The sequence below is a fragment of the Crinia signifera genome, chromosome 3 (assembly GCF_055691185.1).
Source record: "Crinia signifera chromosome 3, ASM5569118v1, whole genome shotgun sequence".
In the NCBI taxonomy this organism is placed as follows: domain Eukaryota; kingdom Metazoa; phylum Chordata; class Amphibia; order Anura; family Myobatrachidae; genus Crinia; species Crinia signifera.
Genome location: NC_139219.1, coordinates 222560073 through 222579163, shown reverse-complemented (window position 1 = coordinate 222579163; position 19091 = coordinate 222560073). Strand labels below are relative to the sequence as shown.

General features: G+C 42.1%; 1 protein-coding gene across 3 annotated transcripts in view; it reads left to right on the top strand.

The window, feature by feature from the left end:
* The window catches only part of MASP1 (MBL associated serine protease 1), a 141694-nt gene that overhangs the window by 91216 nt on the left and 31387 nt on the right, over positions 1–19091 (top strand). Inside the window, exons 7-9 of one of the 3 annotated variants that reach the window (XM_083177516.1) lie at positions 3794–3931; positions 5556–5630; positions 8708–11199. In XM_083177516.1, the coding sequence (XP_083033642.1) occupies positions 3794–3931; positions 5556–5630; positions 8708–9564 (1070 nt within the window). In that variant the 3' untranslated portion in view covers positions 9565–11199. Of the gene's footprint in view, positions 1–3793; positions 3932–5555; positions 5631–8707; positions 11200–19091 lie in introns of those variants that run through there. The other 2 variants (XM_083177514.1, XM_083177515.1) reach the window with 2 other exon arrangements.

Below are 19091 nucleotides of genomic sequence, written 5' to 3'. Positions count from 1 at the left end.
GGAAAAAGTGCTCTATATAAATTAAACTTTCTTACTAACTAATTTGAAAGTTTAAGTTTGAGGTGGCTAAAATGCTCCCAAGACGTAGTGACACAATCAGTAAATGATTAATGGCCTATAGATTTGACCACCTAAATTAGTGCAGGCTCCTGACTGAAGAGGCTCCTGACTGAAGAGAGTCTAACAGACTGAGGGGTAGATTTATTAAGCTCGGTGAAGTGATAAAGTGTCTGGTTTTTATCACCGGTCAATCAGCTGCTACATGTCATTTTTCAAACCAAGCCTGTAACTTCACAGTTAGGAGTTGATTGGCCGGTGATTAAAACAAGACATTTTATCACTTCACCGAGCTTAATAAATCTGCCCCAGAAAGAGAACAGAAAGTATGTTGGCAAGACTCATAAGAAGCTTGCAGGGGCCACTGAATGGAGAAATTGTATGCTAATTTGAGAAATAGGTTTGATACAGAATGTAGTATTTCTGAATAGTCACAATTCTTAATGAATGATGACAGATTTTAAATTAATATAAGTATTATTATATTAAGTATATCAAGTAGAGACACCCCAAAGAAATAAATTGTCTTTTAAAAAAAATGAAGGAACTGCCCTAAAAATCCATCAACAAAAACTCAAGTGCTTGATTTTTGGGGATTTTCACTAAAATTAGTTTAGAGTGTCCTGCTACTGTGAAAATCAGCAGCCCTGCTAGGCAGTCTGGCCAGTGAACTTATTAAAGGGAAATCTTTACCTGGGGGGGTCACTCCCAGAGGAACCAGTACAGTCTACTTATAAATTAGCTACTACATGGAGTGTAGGGGTAAAATACAATATACTCTATCCCAGCCATATGATGAAAAGCTCTAGGCCTTGTCTTGGACTCCCTGTGCAGATGGGAAGATGCTGCTGAAAAATAATGGCATCCATGAATAATAATAAAAATAATAATGTTATTTATATAGCAATAGGATGGAAAGTGCTTTACATTTACCTACATAGCACACAAAACAAGCTTAACATTGGATAATAGTAAATTGCCTGAGAGATCAGGAAAGTCTTGAGTCTATTTGTGAAGGATTCTACAGTGGTGGCCTCTGGCAATGTGCCGGGAAGAGAGTTCTATAGAGTTGGGACCACAAAGCTGAAAGTTCTCCCTCCAGATGAGTACTGTACTAGAAGTGGGAGCTTAGCCCCCTGGACTGTCTCAGTTTAATGGATGCATTTTACTTTAGCATTCTGTAGCTCCACTAGCTCTTCCAGGAATTTCCTATTCCGCCCATTGCAACCTACTGTATGCAGCGCACCCAAGATGGCTGCATCCCCTGGTAATTTTGTGAGAAGAATAAATGCCACTTATGATTCAAAATAACTGCTGCAAACCTGTATTATCTTCATGGTGTTCTGTATTTTCTGCAAATCTAAACCTCTTATTGTATTCACGATTTTTGTAAAGCACCTTGAGTCCCCTAGGAAAAAAATGCAACATAAATAAAGTTATTAGTATTATTACTATTATAATTAATAGAACAAGGTTCTCAAGAACCCCAATCTAATTATGGCAATTAGAAAAAAGTAACACATTTTCAATGTACAAGACTACTGTATATAAGTAATTTCAAATACACTCTTAACGTTTTGTAAATTGTCTGTGAATTGAAGTTCCTGAGATTCGCATTTAGTCACTCAGCAAATCACAAGCATTTTCCTATACTGGCCCTTATACTTGGCTAGCTGTAGGGAAAAACTGATTTATTCGGGTCACTAACATTCAGCAGCTGACAGTCATAGAGAGCAGTTAGTTTTATGGAGTTATTTTTCTCGCACATGGCATTATAAAAGCAGAAGAATTTCCCGTTGGATTACAAAGAAAGAAGAATTCTCCATTATATTTTGATACCAGAAATATTTTATTTTATTATAAATAATGGCTGTGTATTTAAGTCAACTTTTTTATTTTTGCTATTGTGTAACTATGTGTCCCAGCATGCCTCGACATTTATTGGCTGTGGTTTTTTACCAAGTATAAACCCCTTCCAGTCAAAGGCAAAACCGCCTGGCAAACTAGCCCTACTCACAGAGTTTCAACTGACCACTTCCAATCTCGCCCAACCCTGTACTTTTCATAATATTCCATTAAATAGGCTGAATAATCAGACAATAAACTGGCCACTGAATAAGTAAATCATTTATTACTGACTATTCCATTAAGACTAAATTATTGTACCAGCTGCAGCTTTAATGTGTTGAAATGTTTTTGTATAATAAAATATACCATTAGATCAGGGGTGTCAAACTCAAATTCATCGGGGGCCGCATCAGCAGTTTGGTCACCCTCAAAGGGCCGGTTGTAACTGTAGGTCCCCCTGTATAATTATAATGCCATGACACCACAGGCTGCTCCCCCTGTATAATATAAAATGAATGCCATGACACCACAGACTGCTCCCCCTGTATAATAATAATGCCATGACACCACAGACTGCTCCCCCTGTATAATATAATAAAAGTAATGCCATGACACATAAATGATTATACAGGAGGAGCAGCCTGTGGTGTCATGGCATTATTATTATTATACACGGGGACACCTCAGGAAACAGCAGATATATATATTTTTTTATTGTGAGTGTGATCCTCATCCTCACTTACTGTTTCTCCGTCTGTCCTGCAGCTGCTGCGGCTTCCAGCTTTTCTTCACTGCTTGCTGCGGCCACACTGTCCCCGACTCCCGGTCCAGCTTCCCTGCCTGCTCCTACTTCTCTACAGATGCATGGGCGGGCGGCGTAATCGTCATGACGTCCCCACCCAGTGTCTTTCACTGCCGGGCATCAGAGGGAACAGGCGGCCGGGCCCTCCTCCACGTAGCCGTGGAGGCCGGCGGCCATGTTTCTGTAGCCGCATACATATGTGCCTACAGGAACATTGCCGCCAACAGTGGAGGAACAGGTAAGGCGGACGTGGACGCGGGCCGCAGCACTCCTGTTTTAGACACACTGCCCCTGCGTGCTATCTCCTCGCACGGGCCACATGACAAGGTCTGGCGGGCCGGATTTGGCCCGCGGGCCTTGTGTTTGACACCCGTGCATTAGATTATCCAGCTAAAATCCTATATAAGGCAGCACAAACGGTGTATTGGTTAGCATTACTACCTCACAGCACTGAGTTCATGGGATCGATTCCCACCAAGACCCTAACTGTGCAGTGTTTGTATATTCTCCCCGTACTTGCGTGGGTTTCCTCCAGGTACTCCGGTTTCCTCCCACAATCCAAAAATATACTGGTAGGCTAATTGGCTCCCAACAAAATTAACCCTAGAATGTCTGTGTGTGCGTGTACATGTGTTAAGGAATATAGATTGTAAGCTCCACTGGAGCAGAGACTTCAAATCTTTTCTGTAAAAAGCGCTGCGGAATATGTATGCGCTATATAAGAAACTGTTAATAAAAAAATAAGTCTAACGTTGCACCTCCACTCTATGAGGGAGAATACAAGAGTTGCAGCAGCTACTATATGACCATTACAGTGACAGGCTGGTGACTAGTACTGCATAAAGCATGCATTTCCAAACTATGGCTCTCCTGCTGTGGTGAAACTACAAGTCCCATCATGCCTTGCCACAGTTTTGCTATTAGGGAATGCTAAAACTATGGCAAGGCATGCTGGTATGTGTAGATTCACAACAGCTGGAGGGCCACAGTTTGGACATGCCTGGCATAAAGGATTAGCCATTTTTTAATCATTGTTTCATCTGAGAGGAGCATAGTAGTCGTCTAATACTTTTTTATCTTTTCTAGTTGTTGACTGCAAGTTACCGATAGAGCTTGAAAATGGATTTGTGACCTTTCCTACACAAGCAAATATCACCACTTACCAATCATCTTTTACATATTCCTGCCGAGAACCTTACTACACGATGATTCCAAACATAACTGGTAAGAGTACGTTATTGAAGAAAACTTTTCAATATATATAAAAATATGTAGTAGAAAAAGCAGCATTCCATCCAAAGCAAACTGGTAACTTTATTCCCTACAGCAATGTTTCAATGCTTAAAGGCGCATTGTCATCAGGCAAAACACACTGCAAACACTACTGACCTTAAATACCCAAGTGTAAGGAGCTCAGTCAGTCACCGGGAACAGGTGATGAGAACAATCCACATCTCGCGGGAGGACGCATCCAACCCGGAGGATACAGTGCAATACAAAATATATGCAATGTATACAATATAAAGTGTATATTAATAAAGCACAACAATGTTGCACAACACTGATGACAAGTCTATTAAAAGGATCACTATAGAAATATACAAAAAGACCAAACCCAGGGTAATAAAGGAAAAGAAATACATATTTACATATAGACATAACCAGGATGAAACCAATGCAGTACTCGAATAGAGGCATACAGGTGAGATTCCCTTGCTATTCGACTTAAGATTTGAGTGCTATACAATCTGTACTTTTTACATACAATTAATTATTTATCTACATTCGATTTGCACTATGTAGTAATTGCTGCCCTCTCTATCTATTTACCTGTGCGATCTACATATGATCTTCTTGCGATCTGCATTTGATTTTGACTATATAGTCAAAATCTCATGCTGATTGTTCCCGTGTGTACACACCATTAGTCGCAATGTAGGTACATAACATAAGATATTACACTGTACCGAGCACAATACCTATATAAGACAATTTAAACCTTCTGCTTCATTTAAACCTTTGGGGAATACTGTGTTGTCACATAATCTACCTTGCTTCACACTGAAGTAGTCAGAGACCTCTATTACCTCCCCTGATATTTTCAGGTATACAGTCTATCATTCTATATTTGAGGGAGGTGAGACTATGGGAGAACTGGGCAAAATGGCGTGCCACCGGTTGCTCACTTGAGGTAATACCTCTAGTCCTAGTATTAATAAGGTGTCTAAAAAAATGATGGTCAATTGTCCAATCCGATCCTGAACTGCAATTAAAGAACACCTGTCTTATGCCTTGTCATAAACGCAATCGTAATTTACATGATATACTGGTTAAAACCAATATTCAACCCAAATCTAACTTTAGAATGAAAAATCTTGGTTGTATAAGATGTACATGCGTTACCTGCACATTTTTTATTCCTGGCTCGGTGTTTAACCACCCTCAGAGTGGGCGCCCAGTCGAGATACGTTATACACTAACATCTAATTCTAGGTTTGTTATTTATCAAATCATTTGCCCCTGCGGCCTGAGTTATATGGCAAGACCGAATGGTCCTTTAAAGAGATGATGGCGGCTCATCGGCCTGCCTTCAAGAAAGCCATAACTCAGGTCACAGTGAGCAAGCAGTTGCACGCCATTTTGCCCTGTTGTGCTCAATCACACCGGGTGGCTGTTCCCGATAATTGACTGAGCTCCTTACACCTGGGTATTTAAGGTCAGTAGTGATTGCTGGTCCCCTCTAAGCCAGCGCAGTGCATATATACTGAGCGGCCACTCATTACATATGCACATATTGTAATATTGCAAATAAATGAGATCTAATAGAGTTCTTTGCCTTTTAATGTAGCTGCATATACCTGTGATGAAAGTGGATTGTGGATAAACTCAGAGACTGGTGCTAAGCTTCCGCTGTGTCAGACAGGTAACAATAAACACTTCATTCAATACAGTAACATTCTCCCTGATATATATATATATGGATTTCTTATATTGCCATGGGTTAAGAGAATAGGAACACACTATTGTACTAGAAGTCATTTCTACAACTATAGGTTGCATGATGTGTGTTTCATTTAACAGTTCCTGCATCCATATTGTCAAATATACGGTATGTGTGCAGTTTCTTATTATTTATAATAGAAGCCTAAATGTAATTATTGTGGTAATCAGACAACCAATGGTTAGTGGCGTTGATTTATTTTCTAAGTACATTTAAAAATATAAATTTTGCATATAGGTTTATAAATGTTACTACAAGATCACTTATATGTGTCTTAGTTTATGTGTAAAATAAAAGGCAGCCCTGTCCGCAGTTGCTGCCACCATTTCTAACTTGCCAAATGCCTGGAGAGGCATGCCACTACATAGAGATTCACAAGAGGCATCCATAGAATATATCAAGCACACACCTTACTGCTCCCAGTGCTCTCCTGGATCTTGTTGCGTGATGTCACTATGGGCAGCAGGATACAGAAAAGAATAATTTGCTAATTTGCTGTTAAACCACTGAAAATATAGTTTCAGAGATTTGTCCACATTTCTCATTTCACCAAGCTTCACGGAGTGATACAATCTGGAGATTGGACCAAGTGTGCAATGCCATCTGTAGAGGGCATCTCCTAATAAAAAACTATGGGCTTCTTGTCTTAATATGTGCTGAGAGGGATCCAGTCGGATACCGCTCAGTGTCCCCTGTGTCACGCGAGTCATACAACGCATGAGCAGAGGCATTGGGTCATAAACCTGGTAGTTCTTGTATAACAAAGGACAACTCTTACTGGGAAAGCTGTTCTTTGGGATTTTTTCCAAGCATATGGGGGCATTACATGCCGCTATTCCTGCGATGATTGGCAGGATACTTGATTCATCTCTGCCTTATGTCATGTGTGTCATGCAAGTGAGGGGGTACTGGCCGCACAGGTGCTGATTTGTCTTGCTATACAACTGAAGCTAAATAGTTAATGCATCTTTACATTTGACTCCAACAATGTCATACTGTATAATTGTTGCAAAAGACCCACATTAAAGGTCTGCTAAAACACATAAAAGCTCAAATGTACTCTATTGTACAGATACAATTTCAGATATAGTATGAAAGGTTTAGAACTCAATAATGTGAACTGGTCTATTAGACAAAACCATCCTTCTAACTTTTAATACGATTTTAAGGTGTTAGTTATTTTTCAGCTTTAAAGTCCATTAACGGAGGATAGATATAAACAGGCTCTTATCTGTATAACAAATGTAATCAGGCTTAGACTGTACACTAAATGCAAATTGTTACTAAATATAATGGCCTCATTTAAAATACCTAATAAGCCTTTATAGTCAAAAAAATTAGCACAGAACATTTTTCAGAATATGAAATGCACTGATAATTATAGAGTATAAGCTAAATGTTTCATCGCTATGTATAAGATCTGCATTCAACAAAGTACAATAGTACACATTTTTTGTTTCCGCAAGTCATATTTAATGCATGTATACATTAAAATAATAAATTGTTTCCAGACTTTCATTGAGCTTGTATAAATAGGTCTGTGCTTATACGTTTTTAGGTGTCTGAGACTACATTTTGCATTCAGATTTCATTAAGCAATTGGTCATCATTGCCAGGAGCTGTGTGTTACTCATTATTTCAGCAGACCTTTGGTGGTCGTTGTTCCAAAACTATTTAGTAATGTACAGTAATATCCTGCAAAGAGATTCCTAACAGAATTCTCTTCCGAGAGAAGTCCAAACACATCTCTGCCCCAGACGACGGAGAGACTACAGTATATTTTCCAGCCATTTTTGTTTCCATGGAAACCTCGGTGTTTGCAAGTAAAGCTTAGGCCAAGAATTTCGGAACATAGTTGTGGCTGTGATGTAGGGTCTAGCATTTATGGTGTGGTTATAGCCTGCGGCTCTCGAGACGTTATAAAGGCACTGCAGCTCTGCCATGTTTTATCTTCTGCTCTCTTATTATAATTCTCTTTCTATGGATTCGGTCTCTCTGGCGAAAAAGGATCATAACACATATACAGGAAGATCTTCCTATCCTTGCTGAGGGTTTGGGCTCAGACAGGGAATCTGAAGAACATATTTGCTATTGTCCTGGTGCTGCGAATCATTGCATTAAATACAAGGGTTCTTGATGGAAAAATAACAAGATTGGCAGGTATTCAAGGTTTCAAGCATGCAATGATGTATCATACCATTGATACATCATTGTTAGTGGATTATGCCTGGATAAAATCCTTCATGTAGCCCTTAAATAATGGAAAAATGCTATGATGATAGTCAAACACATAAACATGTATGTATGGTAAATGGATCAGAAAACACATAAGGGCAGAGAGATATAAAGTATCAGTCAATCAGCACCTAACTGCCATGTTAGAGGCTGTTGGGCAGATGTATTAAGCCTTGTGAAGAGATAAAGTGGAGATAAAGTGAAAGGAGATAAAGCACCAGTCAATCAACTCCCAACTGCCATTTTCAAACATAGCCGATTGGCTGGTGCTTTCTCTCCTTTTAATTTATCTCCACTTTATCTCCAGTTAATCTCTTCGCCAGGCTTAATACGTCTGCCCCTGTGTTTGAAAAATGATAGCTAGGAGCTGGTTGTTTGGTACTTTTTTGTCTCCAAGCATTGATATATATGCGCCAAGTACCAACCAATCAGTACCTAAATGTCATTTTTAACACAGCATGTCCAATGGCAGTTAGAAGCTGATTGGCTGGTATTGTGTATCTATATTCACTTTATCTCTTGCCAAGATCATGTTATAACTACTTACATCAATGCAAATGGACACAGATATACTACCCAGATTTTATGATACCATGATACCATCACACATGTGCTGTATATGGCAAATTACAACATTTTTACAAGAACTTGTAATTGGAGCAACAACCATGGCATAATCTACTTAGGTATCAATTATATTAGTTTTAGTGTCATTTACCACTAGCTGATATTTCTTTTTTACATTGTTTTCCTTTATTTGACAGTATGCGGAAAGCCCACACGACCACTTCCAGGAATAGTCAAACGCATCATTGGAGGGCGCAATGCAGAACCAGGATTCTTCCCCTGGCAGGTCCTGATTGTGGTGGAAGATATGTCCCGTGTTCCAGAGAACAAGTGGTTTGGCAGTGGGGCGCTTCTGTCAGATTACTGGGTCCTCACAGCAGCACATGTGTTGAAATCTCAACGTCGTGACAACACTGTAATATCTGTTTCAAAGGAACATGTGACTGTGTACTTGGGGTTGCATGATGTGCGAAATAAAAATGATGCCATAACCAGAACAGTAGAGAAGATTATATTACATGAAGCATTTGATCCACAGTTATATAACCATGATATTGCCCTGGTAAAATTAAAAGAAAAAGTTCTAATGAACCAATATATAATGCCAGTATGTCTGCCTGTGCTCAGCCATGAGTTAGATGGTCCCCAGCCTAATACTCTTGGTCTTGTAGCTGGATGGGGAATCTCCAATCCTAACATCACTGTGGATGAAGTGATCAGCTCTGGCATGAGAACATTGTCCGATGTGCTGCAATATGTGAAACTACCAGTGGTGCTCCATGCTGAGTGTAAGGCAAGCTATGAATCCCGCTCTGGAAATTATAGTGTCACTGAAAACATGTTCTGTGCTGGCTATTATGAAGGGGGTAAAGACACCTGTCTTGGAGACAGCGGAGGTGCCTTTATAATCCAGGATCCTGACACAAAAAGATGGGTGGCTCAAGGTCTGGTATCTTGGGGGGGACCTGAAGAGTGTGGAAGTAAACAAGTATACGGTGTATATACCAAAGTGTCAAACTATGTGAACTGGTTGGATAATCAGATCAGCTCCTGAAGAATTAAATGTCTTAAATCTTAAAAAGGAGTGACGCATGAAAAGCAGATATCATTCTAACTCCTTGATGCCACAAGACAGTCCAGTGGGTGTGGGTGTGACAGCATATCTTGGCAATGTAGCATTGAGGAACTATTGCTATTGACATGATATGTACATAGGAGTTCTAGAAATGATGTCTGCTACATCTGTAGATTGGCACATAAGTATCTGCATGGAGCTTTAAACATTGACAGTTGCAAACACTCTTAAACCATAAAGGCCTCTCTTTACACAATGTAGGTGTTCTGTTATCGTCTTCCGCACAACCGTTATTGTCCCATCCCCCTACTTCCAGTTTATATTGTTGTGATATCTAGAACTGGCCTGGGTGTGGATTGAAAAGTCAGCAGTGTTAGGGTGATATGTACCAAGCCTTGAAATGTGATACTAACCAATCAGCTCCTTCCTATCATTTTTCAACCCAGCCTGTGACATGTCAGGTAGGAGCTGATTGGTTAGTGGTTTATCACTCTTCATTGTATCACTTTTCAAGCTTAGTACATCTGGCCCATAGTGAGACAGTTACTAGGTCAACAACAACAGGTCGACATGCAGTAGGTTGACACAGAAAAAAGTTGACATGCAATAGTTCAACATGGTCAAAAGGTCATCACAAGAAAAACATCAACATGGAAACATGAAAAGTTTGACATGAGTTTTGCACTTTTATATATATATATAATATAACTATAGAAAGTCTGACTGCACCAATAGTGAGCTGCACCATACCAAATTGTATTTAGGACAATCAGCATCTAATGTGTGACATCCATAAACACAGAGCAGATCCTTCTCTAAACACAGAGCAGTTTCTTCTTCCATAGAGCACCATATAGAAAAAAATAATAAAAACAGCAAAAGCAGGTGAGGGACCCTATCCCACCTCTTCCAAATCATAGAGGGGCGAATAGAAACCGATGTAGCGGGTGATAAGTCCTCTCACCTGACAGTGTCCCTCCTATCCAACAATGCGTTTCTGGCACCGTAAGTGCCCTTTTTCAAGGTATGGTGTTCTATGGATGAATACGTTTATGGATGTCACACATTGGATTGTCCTACAGTAAATAATTTTTTTACTTATATGGATTGACCAGTGTGATGAACGTCACCTCCTGACTATATGTAAGACTAAAGAAATCTTTTGGGGCACATAGGGCCTCAAACTGAGATAAGTGTCAACCTTTTGTTATTGTCTACCTATTGAATGTTGACCTACTGCATGTCGACCTTTTGCTTTCGACCTATTGATTGTCTCTCTCTACAATGTAGATCTTTCAACCGCGTCCCAACTGGCCTGGCCTTAATATTGTTTTGCTGAAGGATTATCTCACATGACTAAAGAATGTTGATATTGTACAGTATGTGATATGGTCATTTTTGGACAAAGAAAAGCAAAAGAACTGCAGGTTAATTAGTCACAGCAAAGAAATAGTAACACCCACCTTTACAGAAGTCATGTTTCTCCTGCAACATTATTGTTACTTTTTATTACTATTACTATTATTATTATTATTATTATTATTATTATTATTATTATTATTATATTTTATTATTATAATTACACAGTCTGCTTTTACTACATTAAACAAAAATATAAAAAAAATAGTTGTCTGAATTAATGCCAGGTCTTCTCTGCATATGATCACACTACACTACTGTTATTTTTTGTACCATATTTCGTATTCATATGTTTATATTCATTTATATTTCTAATGTCTTTAAGACAAATATATTACAACGATTTTAACCATTGGTATATTATTTTTGTGTCCGTACAGTACGGCTAGACATTTCAAATGATCTTATAGTGCCCCGTGGTAATGATCTTATAGTGCCCTGTGGTAATGATCTTATAGTGCCCTGTGGTAATGATCTTATAGTGCCCTGTGGTAAATTACTGTTGGCAATAGGATAGCCCCCTTAGAAACCCAAAAATTTAGTGCAGTCATATTGATGGAAAACTCAATAGACCTTTGATAATTAGATTTGTTTTCTTTTATATTTATGCCTAAATATTTCGAAACTATATAAGAAATTGGATATAATCACCATCAAATACATCTGACATTTCTATATCTAACACTCCATCCCCAACTAGCAGATCTGGGGGTCTCCCTTGTCCTGCAATAACTTCTTGTCTCAGCTTTGGCAGTTGGTACAGTAAAAATGTACCTGCATTATGTAGAGCCTGTTCCTTGACACTTGGGTCGGTAAATCAGTCAGTTAGCAGATGATTAAATGCATAGGGCAAATTCGCAACTTTTCGTTCCATGGCTTGATACATCTCTACCTTAGTTTTAGGTCAACTTGAGAATGATATCAGGGAATAATCTAACAAGTGCTGGTTGCTCTAACCCAGCGCTGTAGAGAAAACCACAAAAAGCAGAGAGGAGCCCAATAAAAGATAACCCTAACTGTACCGGTAAATGTTTCTTTTCAATACTGCCGGGTGTATGCTGGAACATATTGCAAGCTTTCCAAGAATCAGCGCTGTGTATTACAGTCACATCCACGGAAACAGAGTAATTAGTACCTTCCTCCTGGATCTGACCACCCCAGAATCCTGGGTACCTAGCCAATGAAAGTCTGGTGGCGGGTAGACAGCAGAGGGTCAGCACTGATTGCGCTGTGATATACGGTCCCAATCCACAGGGAGATTGTGTTCCTGCTGACACCTAGCAGTATTAAATGAAATGAGATTAAACATTTACATGCTGCAGGACCGGTGTAAGACTTCTCAGCACCCTAGGAAAAACTTCAACTACTGTTCCCCCCCCCATACTGCCACCTATACCCACTTTCCAGCCCCCAAGGAAGGTGGGAAAGTCCCCTACTTTCCCTGGAGGCCTCCTTTTGCCACCCACAACAGAGTACAAGGAGGAAGGGGCAGCAAAGTAGGGAAGTGTGCCTCAAGGAAACGTACGGAGGTTAGGTCTTAGAGGTTCCACTGCTACCACCTGCATTTAAGTACAACAAGGATCCTCAAAAACATCCTTGATTTTTTGGCAGGCAGGCTTGGTGGTGAGGCCCCCCCCCCCCAGATCCTGGTGCCCTAGGCAGCTGCCTAAAGCTGGCTAATGGTAGAGCAGGCCCTGTTACAGGTACAGTTAGGGTTATGTTTTATCAAGCCTCCATGCAATTATTTTGTTTCGTTTTTCAGTCTCAGAGGAGCAGGAACACAGACTGACTAGTTGACCCAATGACTCAGGACACAAATTGTCTCTGATTTACAGACATCTTTGAACCAGATGGGACTTGTTGCATGCTCATCAGCATTAGCAGAGCCAAATTTAGGAGCACAGGGGGCATTTTCCTGAGTCCCCTCTATCAAGAATCCCCTCTCTAGCATGCTATCCCCATATACCCTATATCTTTACTTCAACTCTATTTTTTCTATTTAACTCCTTCCTTAACCCTTTGAGTGCTAAGTGAATTTGTCAAAATGTGAGTGAAAATTGCCAAACAAACATTGTTATTCATATAATAATGTTTACCTTATATAGGAATCAGAATCTTTTTTTTACCCAACATTATTTATTTGAATTTATATAACAAATATGAGCGACGCTGGCATTTTTAGCCAATACTTTGTGCATCTCTCACAGAGATGTTGGCCTCTAAAAGGGTTATCTTCCTCCATTGGAAGCGTAATACCCCCGATTATTGAGGTACCATGAATGTTACACAGCATTTGCTTTTCTGCTCATTCATAAGCTGATAGGAGCACTGTGAGTCTGGGGGCATCTGAGGGAGGGCAGATAAAAGAGGAGATACAGAATGCTCTATCCTAGAGGATGTGGCTGTGATACACAGTGCTGATACCTTGCAGTATAAAAAAAAATTCTCACTTCTTTTAGCTGTGCCTTCTTCCAGACACTTTTCATGTGATTGCAACGATCAATCGCATGAAAAGTGTCCAAATTGCATGTGATTGACAGCAGGTGTGGTTCGATGAGCTGTGTCGTGTACATCACACCGGAGCCTGCAAGTCGCAGCGGCTGCAGTAGCAATCTGCTACATTGGTTCGGAGACCCGGGTGGCTCAAGGGCTGATCTCAGACAACTTCACCAAGGGGAAAAGTCGCCTAGTGCAGTCCCAGCTTTAGAGAATAATTCAGAGCTGGACACAATTCACATGGTTGCTGCATCTTCGGTTGCAGCAGCAATGTGAAAATATGCTGAAGCCACAGGAAGGGAGAAGACGCATCCTGATGACTTTGCAGATCCAAGTGCTGTGTCCCAAGACGCAATATCAGCTTATCTGGAAGGCCATTGATCATTTGAGTAACCTGAAGTTACTCAGGGGTAGATTTATTAAGCTTGGTGAAGTGATGTCTGGGTTTTTATCACTGGACAATCAGCTTCTACCTGTCATTTTTCAAACCATGCCTGTAACTTCACAGTTAGGAGCTGATTGGCCAGTGATAAAAAGCAGACACTTAATCACATCACCAAGCTTAATAAATCTGCCCCTTAGAATTGTAAAAACACTATAATTAGTACCTTCAACTTTTTCAAATGTTATGGTAAAATTAACACCCAGGGCCTCTTATATAATCTCTTATATAATAGCCCAGAACTGTCAATCTGTGAGTGTGTGTATAACGCTGGGTGGAGTCTGGGCGGAGTCAAACACACTCACAGATTGACACTGGACCAGGGCACCACATTTATGCAGCAACAGCACTAGGGCCTTGGCTGCACATGCTTGGCAGCCGGGAAGGATCTTCTGCCTACCACCCCGGCTGTCAGTGTGTCAAGCAGTGACCGGCTACTGCTCAGTATCACTGTTGTGTCCAGTGAATAGAGATCATCGGGGCTCAGTGAAGGGGCATGGCTCAACAAGACTCTGTGAGGGGCGGGACTTAGTGGACCTCCATGAGGTGGCGGGGCTTAGCGGCCCGCGAGTTGGGTGGACGGGCTGGCACTATATTTTGCTGCTGGGTGCAGACAGCAGACCTTTATGCAGCTCACCTCCCCATCCTTTCCTTTCCTCCCACAGTCAAGCCACATCCTTGAGGGGGTGGGTCTTATTGGGGCTCTGTGAGGGGGCAGGGCTTAGTGGAACCCCATGAGGTGATGGGGCTTAGCGGCCCACGAGTAGGGGGGGGGGCTGGCACTATGTCTGGCTGCTGGGTGCCGACAGCAGACCTTTATGCAGCTCACCTCCCCATCCTTTCCTTTCCTCCCACAATCTAACCACATAACATGCCCAGGGCCGCCGACAGGGGGGTCTGGGGGTACTTCAGTCCTAGCCCCCGCCGCTCTGATAGAGGGTAGGGCCCGGGTAGCTCTATATCCAGCAGCACGACCACGGACTGGTCACCCCTGCCCCTTCACTTTCCTTGAGCCCGCCCACCGGCTCCGAGTTCATTGCGGGCTGCCGGAACTTGGCACAGGAAGCCCCCACCGCACGGCTTGACATAATAAAGAGGAGCAGCGCAGCGGCAGCAGTACAGTCAGGAGCCTTCCTGCATGAGAGGAGCTGGCAGCCACTCCGACCCCAGCCTTAAGGTGCTAAAACTTTAATTCATTAAAAGTACCCGGAAGGGAAGGGGGGGTAGGGAAGGGGGGTGTTGGGATTTTGGCAGTCCCAGGCTGCTACTGTATACCCCACTGGCAGCAGCCGCTGAGGTTCCAAACCCTCTGCTCCTCCAGCGCCGCAAGTGTAGGCCCCCTCATGCCCACACACCGCTAGTATGGCGCGCCACCCAGCCTCCAGTGCCCATTTGCTGAAACTCTACCCAGTTGGAGGAGCCGCTGCCTTGGGACCTCCCTTCTGTACTCCTAAGCTGCCACGCTGGTCGTCCCCCCCCCCCCCCACTGGAAGAAGCCTCACACTCTCCTACACCCTCCTCTCTTCCAGCACTGCTACTGTACACCCCACTGGCAGCAGTCGCTGAGGGTCCCCTACCCTCTTCTCCTCCAGCACTGCAAGTGTAGTCCCCGTCATGTCCACACACCCCTAGGATGGCACTCCATTCAGCCTCCAGTGCTCATTTGCCAAATTCAAACCATATTTCACACAAAGGCTTCACAAATTCAAAGGGCACAGCCCCTTACGACGGTGTGAAGAGTGCCCATAAGGCGCAATGAATCACCTAGTTGTATTATATTTACTGTAGGTAAATGGAAAATACTATCACAAGCACAATATTAAACCAGTGGCAATTTTTTTATTATTGTAATAATAAAGCTTTATATAGGTATATAAATTATGTGATTTTTAACTATATTTATTTATTTTACTAAGCATTTTGGGCCTGATTCAGGATCAACCAGTCCCAGAGGCATTCACATGAGAAGGGGAGGGGGGCCGGCAGGGGCCGGAGCAGGGGGACACACAGCGGTTTATGGGCGTTCCCATGAAAATGCTCGGCATTCTCATGGGGACACGGGCAGCCCGATGCCTGCCAGGGCCAGGCAGCTGAACTTCTGTGGAGACCGAAGAAAATAAAAGTCAGGGGATTCGTCGGCATGGGGGGGGGTCTTCGGCCGGGCGGTGGCCAGCATCTATGGGTTTGCTAAGCAGCATGTTTTCGCTGCTGAGTGAGCCTTACTGAATCACCCCATTGTATGAATAAAATAAAATAAATCAAATTATTTTAAAATGAAATCTGCTCTGAAACCATACATTTTCATGCTAAATGAGATGAAACATCTTAGCTCTGGTAGTTGGAGAATAAAATGAGCAATCTAATGAGAACTCTTGCTGTGAAGGGAGGGATTGATAGTAAGCATTTCACTGCAGCAAGTTCCGTTTTGACACTATCCATTCCAGTAGTCGCTGCATAGAAGGAACACATTGATATATGTCACTTTCTGTATATCTGATAGTGGATTTGTGTTACAAAACTGTAATTTCTTTATATAATCTTTATATTATTGTGATAACCATTTATATTTTTTCCATTGGAAAAAAAAAACATAAATCTTTTCCCTGTTGTATAATTACAAATAAAGAGCATATGATTTTCACAAAATCTTTGCTCTCTGACTAATTATATTTGCAGAATTTTGTTTAATAATTTCTAAATGTGTTTTATTGGGGCATATACCATATTATACAATATATCCTATTATGGAAAGACAATACTTGAAACATTTACAAATTTAGAAAGATCACAACTATGAGGAGCATTAACAATTGCATTGCGTATGAGCAGATGTATGGCCTTGACATATGTTCTGTGGTATGTGGCAGTGGTTGGTGCTTTAACAGCTGGAAACATACAACATAGCAATGACTGTTTTGTGCTATATTTAACAGCAAATGGGCCATGATAATTTGTGTCAAATACACTGGGGAATCTGTTGACCAGTGGCGTGCGGTGAGGTCAGTGGTTGGTGAGGCACTGGCTAGGGAGAGCTGTTCCCTGTGCTCCCTCACCTGCTCCAGGCAGCATCAATGGTAGAACGTCCTTCCCCTTCCATAGTACAGAAGCAGCAGCCAGCACCCTGCCACCTCCCTCACACACCTGTACCCCAGCCTTGCACATAGCCATCTTCCTTACACACCTGTACCCAGGCCTTGCACATAGCCACCTCCCTCACACACCTGTACCCCAGCCTTGCACATAGCCACCTCCCTTACACACCTGTACCCAGGCCTTGCACATAGCCACCTCCCTCACACACCTGTACCCCAGCCTTGCACCTAGCCACCTCCCTTACACACCTGTACCCCAGCCTTGCACATAGCCACCACCCTTACACACCTGTACCCAGGCCTTGCACACAGCCACCTCCCTTACACACCTGTACCCCGGCCTTGCACCCAGGCACCTCCTAAACACATCTGTACCTCAGCCACCTCAGTAACACATCTGTCTCAGTGACAGGGTTATACTTTCATATAGGCAAAAACTGAAAGCACGTCCCAGTCACTGAGGCATTTTTATATGTGCCACTTATAGATCTTTTGTTGCCACTGCCCACCCCCTTTTTCTGGTACTTTAATACTGCCAGCAGGAGGCACTGTTCTTGATGGAAAAAAAAAAAAAACATGGTAAAATGATTAGAATAATATAAAGAAAGTATTTTCTTTGTATTATTTTATTATGTTGATCACTTACATGTACACCTTCAAAACCATCTATGCAAAATGTGTGTCTATAGAAGAGAATATAACATGCTAATTTTATTAGGCAAACATGTGCATCCTGAGTTTAATCAAAGTAGAACATGCGCAAACCCCCACCATCTGCAAGATTTGGACCTGAACAAACACCTGAACAGTCTGAATCAGCCGCATGGTTTTGTCCATTTTGAGAACACATTTGCCCTGTGATCTAGTCTGAATTAGGCCCAATGAGCGTACTTTGCTAGTATCACTTTGTAACTCACTCTTCAATCTGTTTCTAGAAATACTAATGCGTTTATGTGTTATTTCAGTGACATCTACTGGTGAAATTGAAAAACAGCTTTAAAAGTTTGAAGCCTTTTTTTCTATACAATATATTTTTAATTAATGAATGTGCAGTTCTATCATACCTATACCAGGTGCTGAGCAATAATCAGTTCATAAAGAAGCTGCTGCTTCCACCTTGACTTAGGGGGTTAAGAGGTACTTATGTAGTAGACGGGCGTGGCGAGTGGTGGCGGAATGTGTCCTCCAACCTTTTCATACCCACACTATCCACGTTGGCGTGGAGTAGATTTCATATAGTGTGGCGAGCGCAGCGAGCCACCGAGCCCAAAGCGTGGCGAGCGCAGAGAGCCCCGCGAGGGGATGCGTAATACATGTAAAGTAATCCGCGTCCGCTCACCACGCTTCGGGCTTGGTGGCTCACTGCGCTCGCCACACTATATAAATTCGTCCACGCCGATGTGGATAGTGGGGGTATGAGAAGGTTGGGAGGACGCGTTCCGCTGCGCTTGCCACGCTTTGGGGTGGCGTGGATAGTGGGGGGGGGGGGTTGACTAAAACCTCATTGTATGACATACAATGATATTATTACATAGCCAATGTAATAGCATTGTACACCCTATAAAATCGCATGCGATTTTGCGGGAGGTGCGATGCGATCCCCCGGGACTAACAGAGCAGTGAATAAATTACATTGGAAAATCGCATCGCATGGCCCTTAAAATGGCCCATGTGATGCGATTTTCCTAAGTTACCGTAGGAATGCAAATTGCGCGCCCGGCTACTACATAAGTACCGGTTAAGCTGTACACACGGTTCGATTCAGTGTCATTTTCGATTCAATTTGGACTATATAGACCATATCGAATACAAAATTACACTGAATCAGTGTTAGCTGAATCTGATGTAGATCCCCGGCATCAAAATTGAAAGCAGAGATAGAATTGTCAGGGAAAACGCAGGCACGGCCAAGCATTTTCAGGGAGGGTATGAGACGTCAGTGCCGGCCCCTACCAGACTTTTCTATTGAGTAGGTTCTGGCTTACGCACATGCCCTGGAAAAATCATTTGATGGTGAGTGAGCTGCGAATGGATTCACCGATCTGCAATATTTTTGC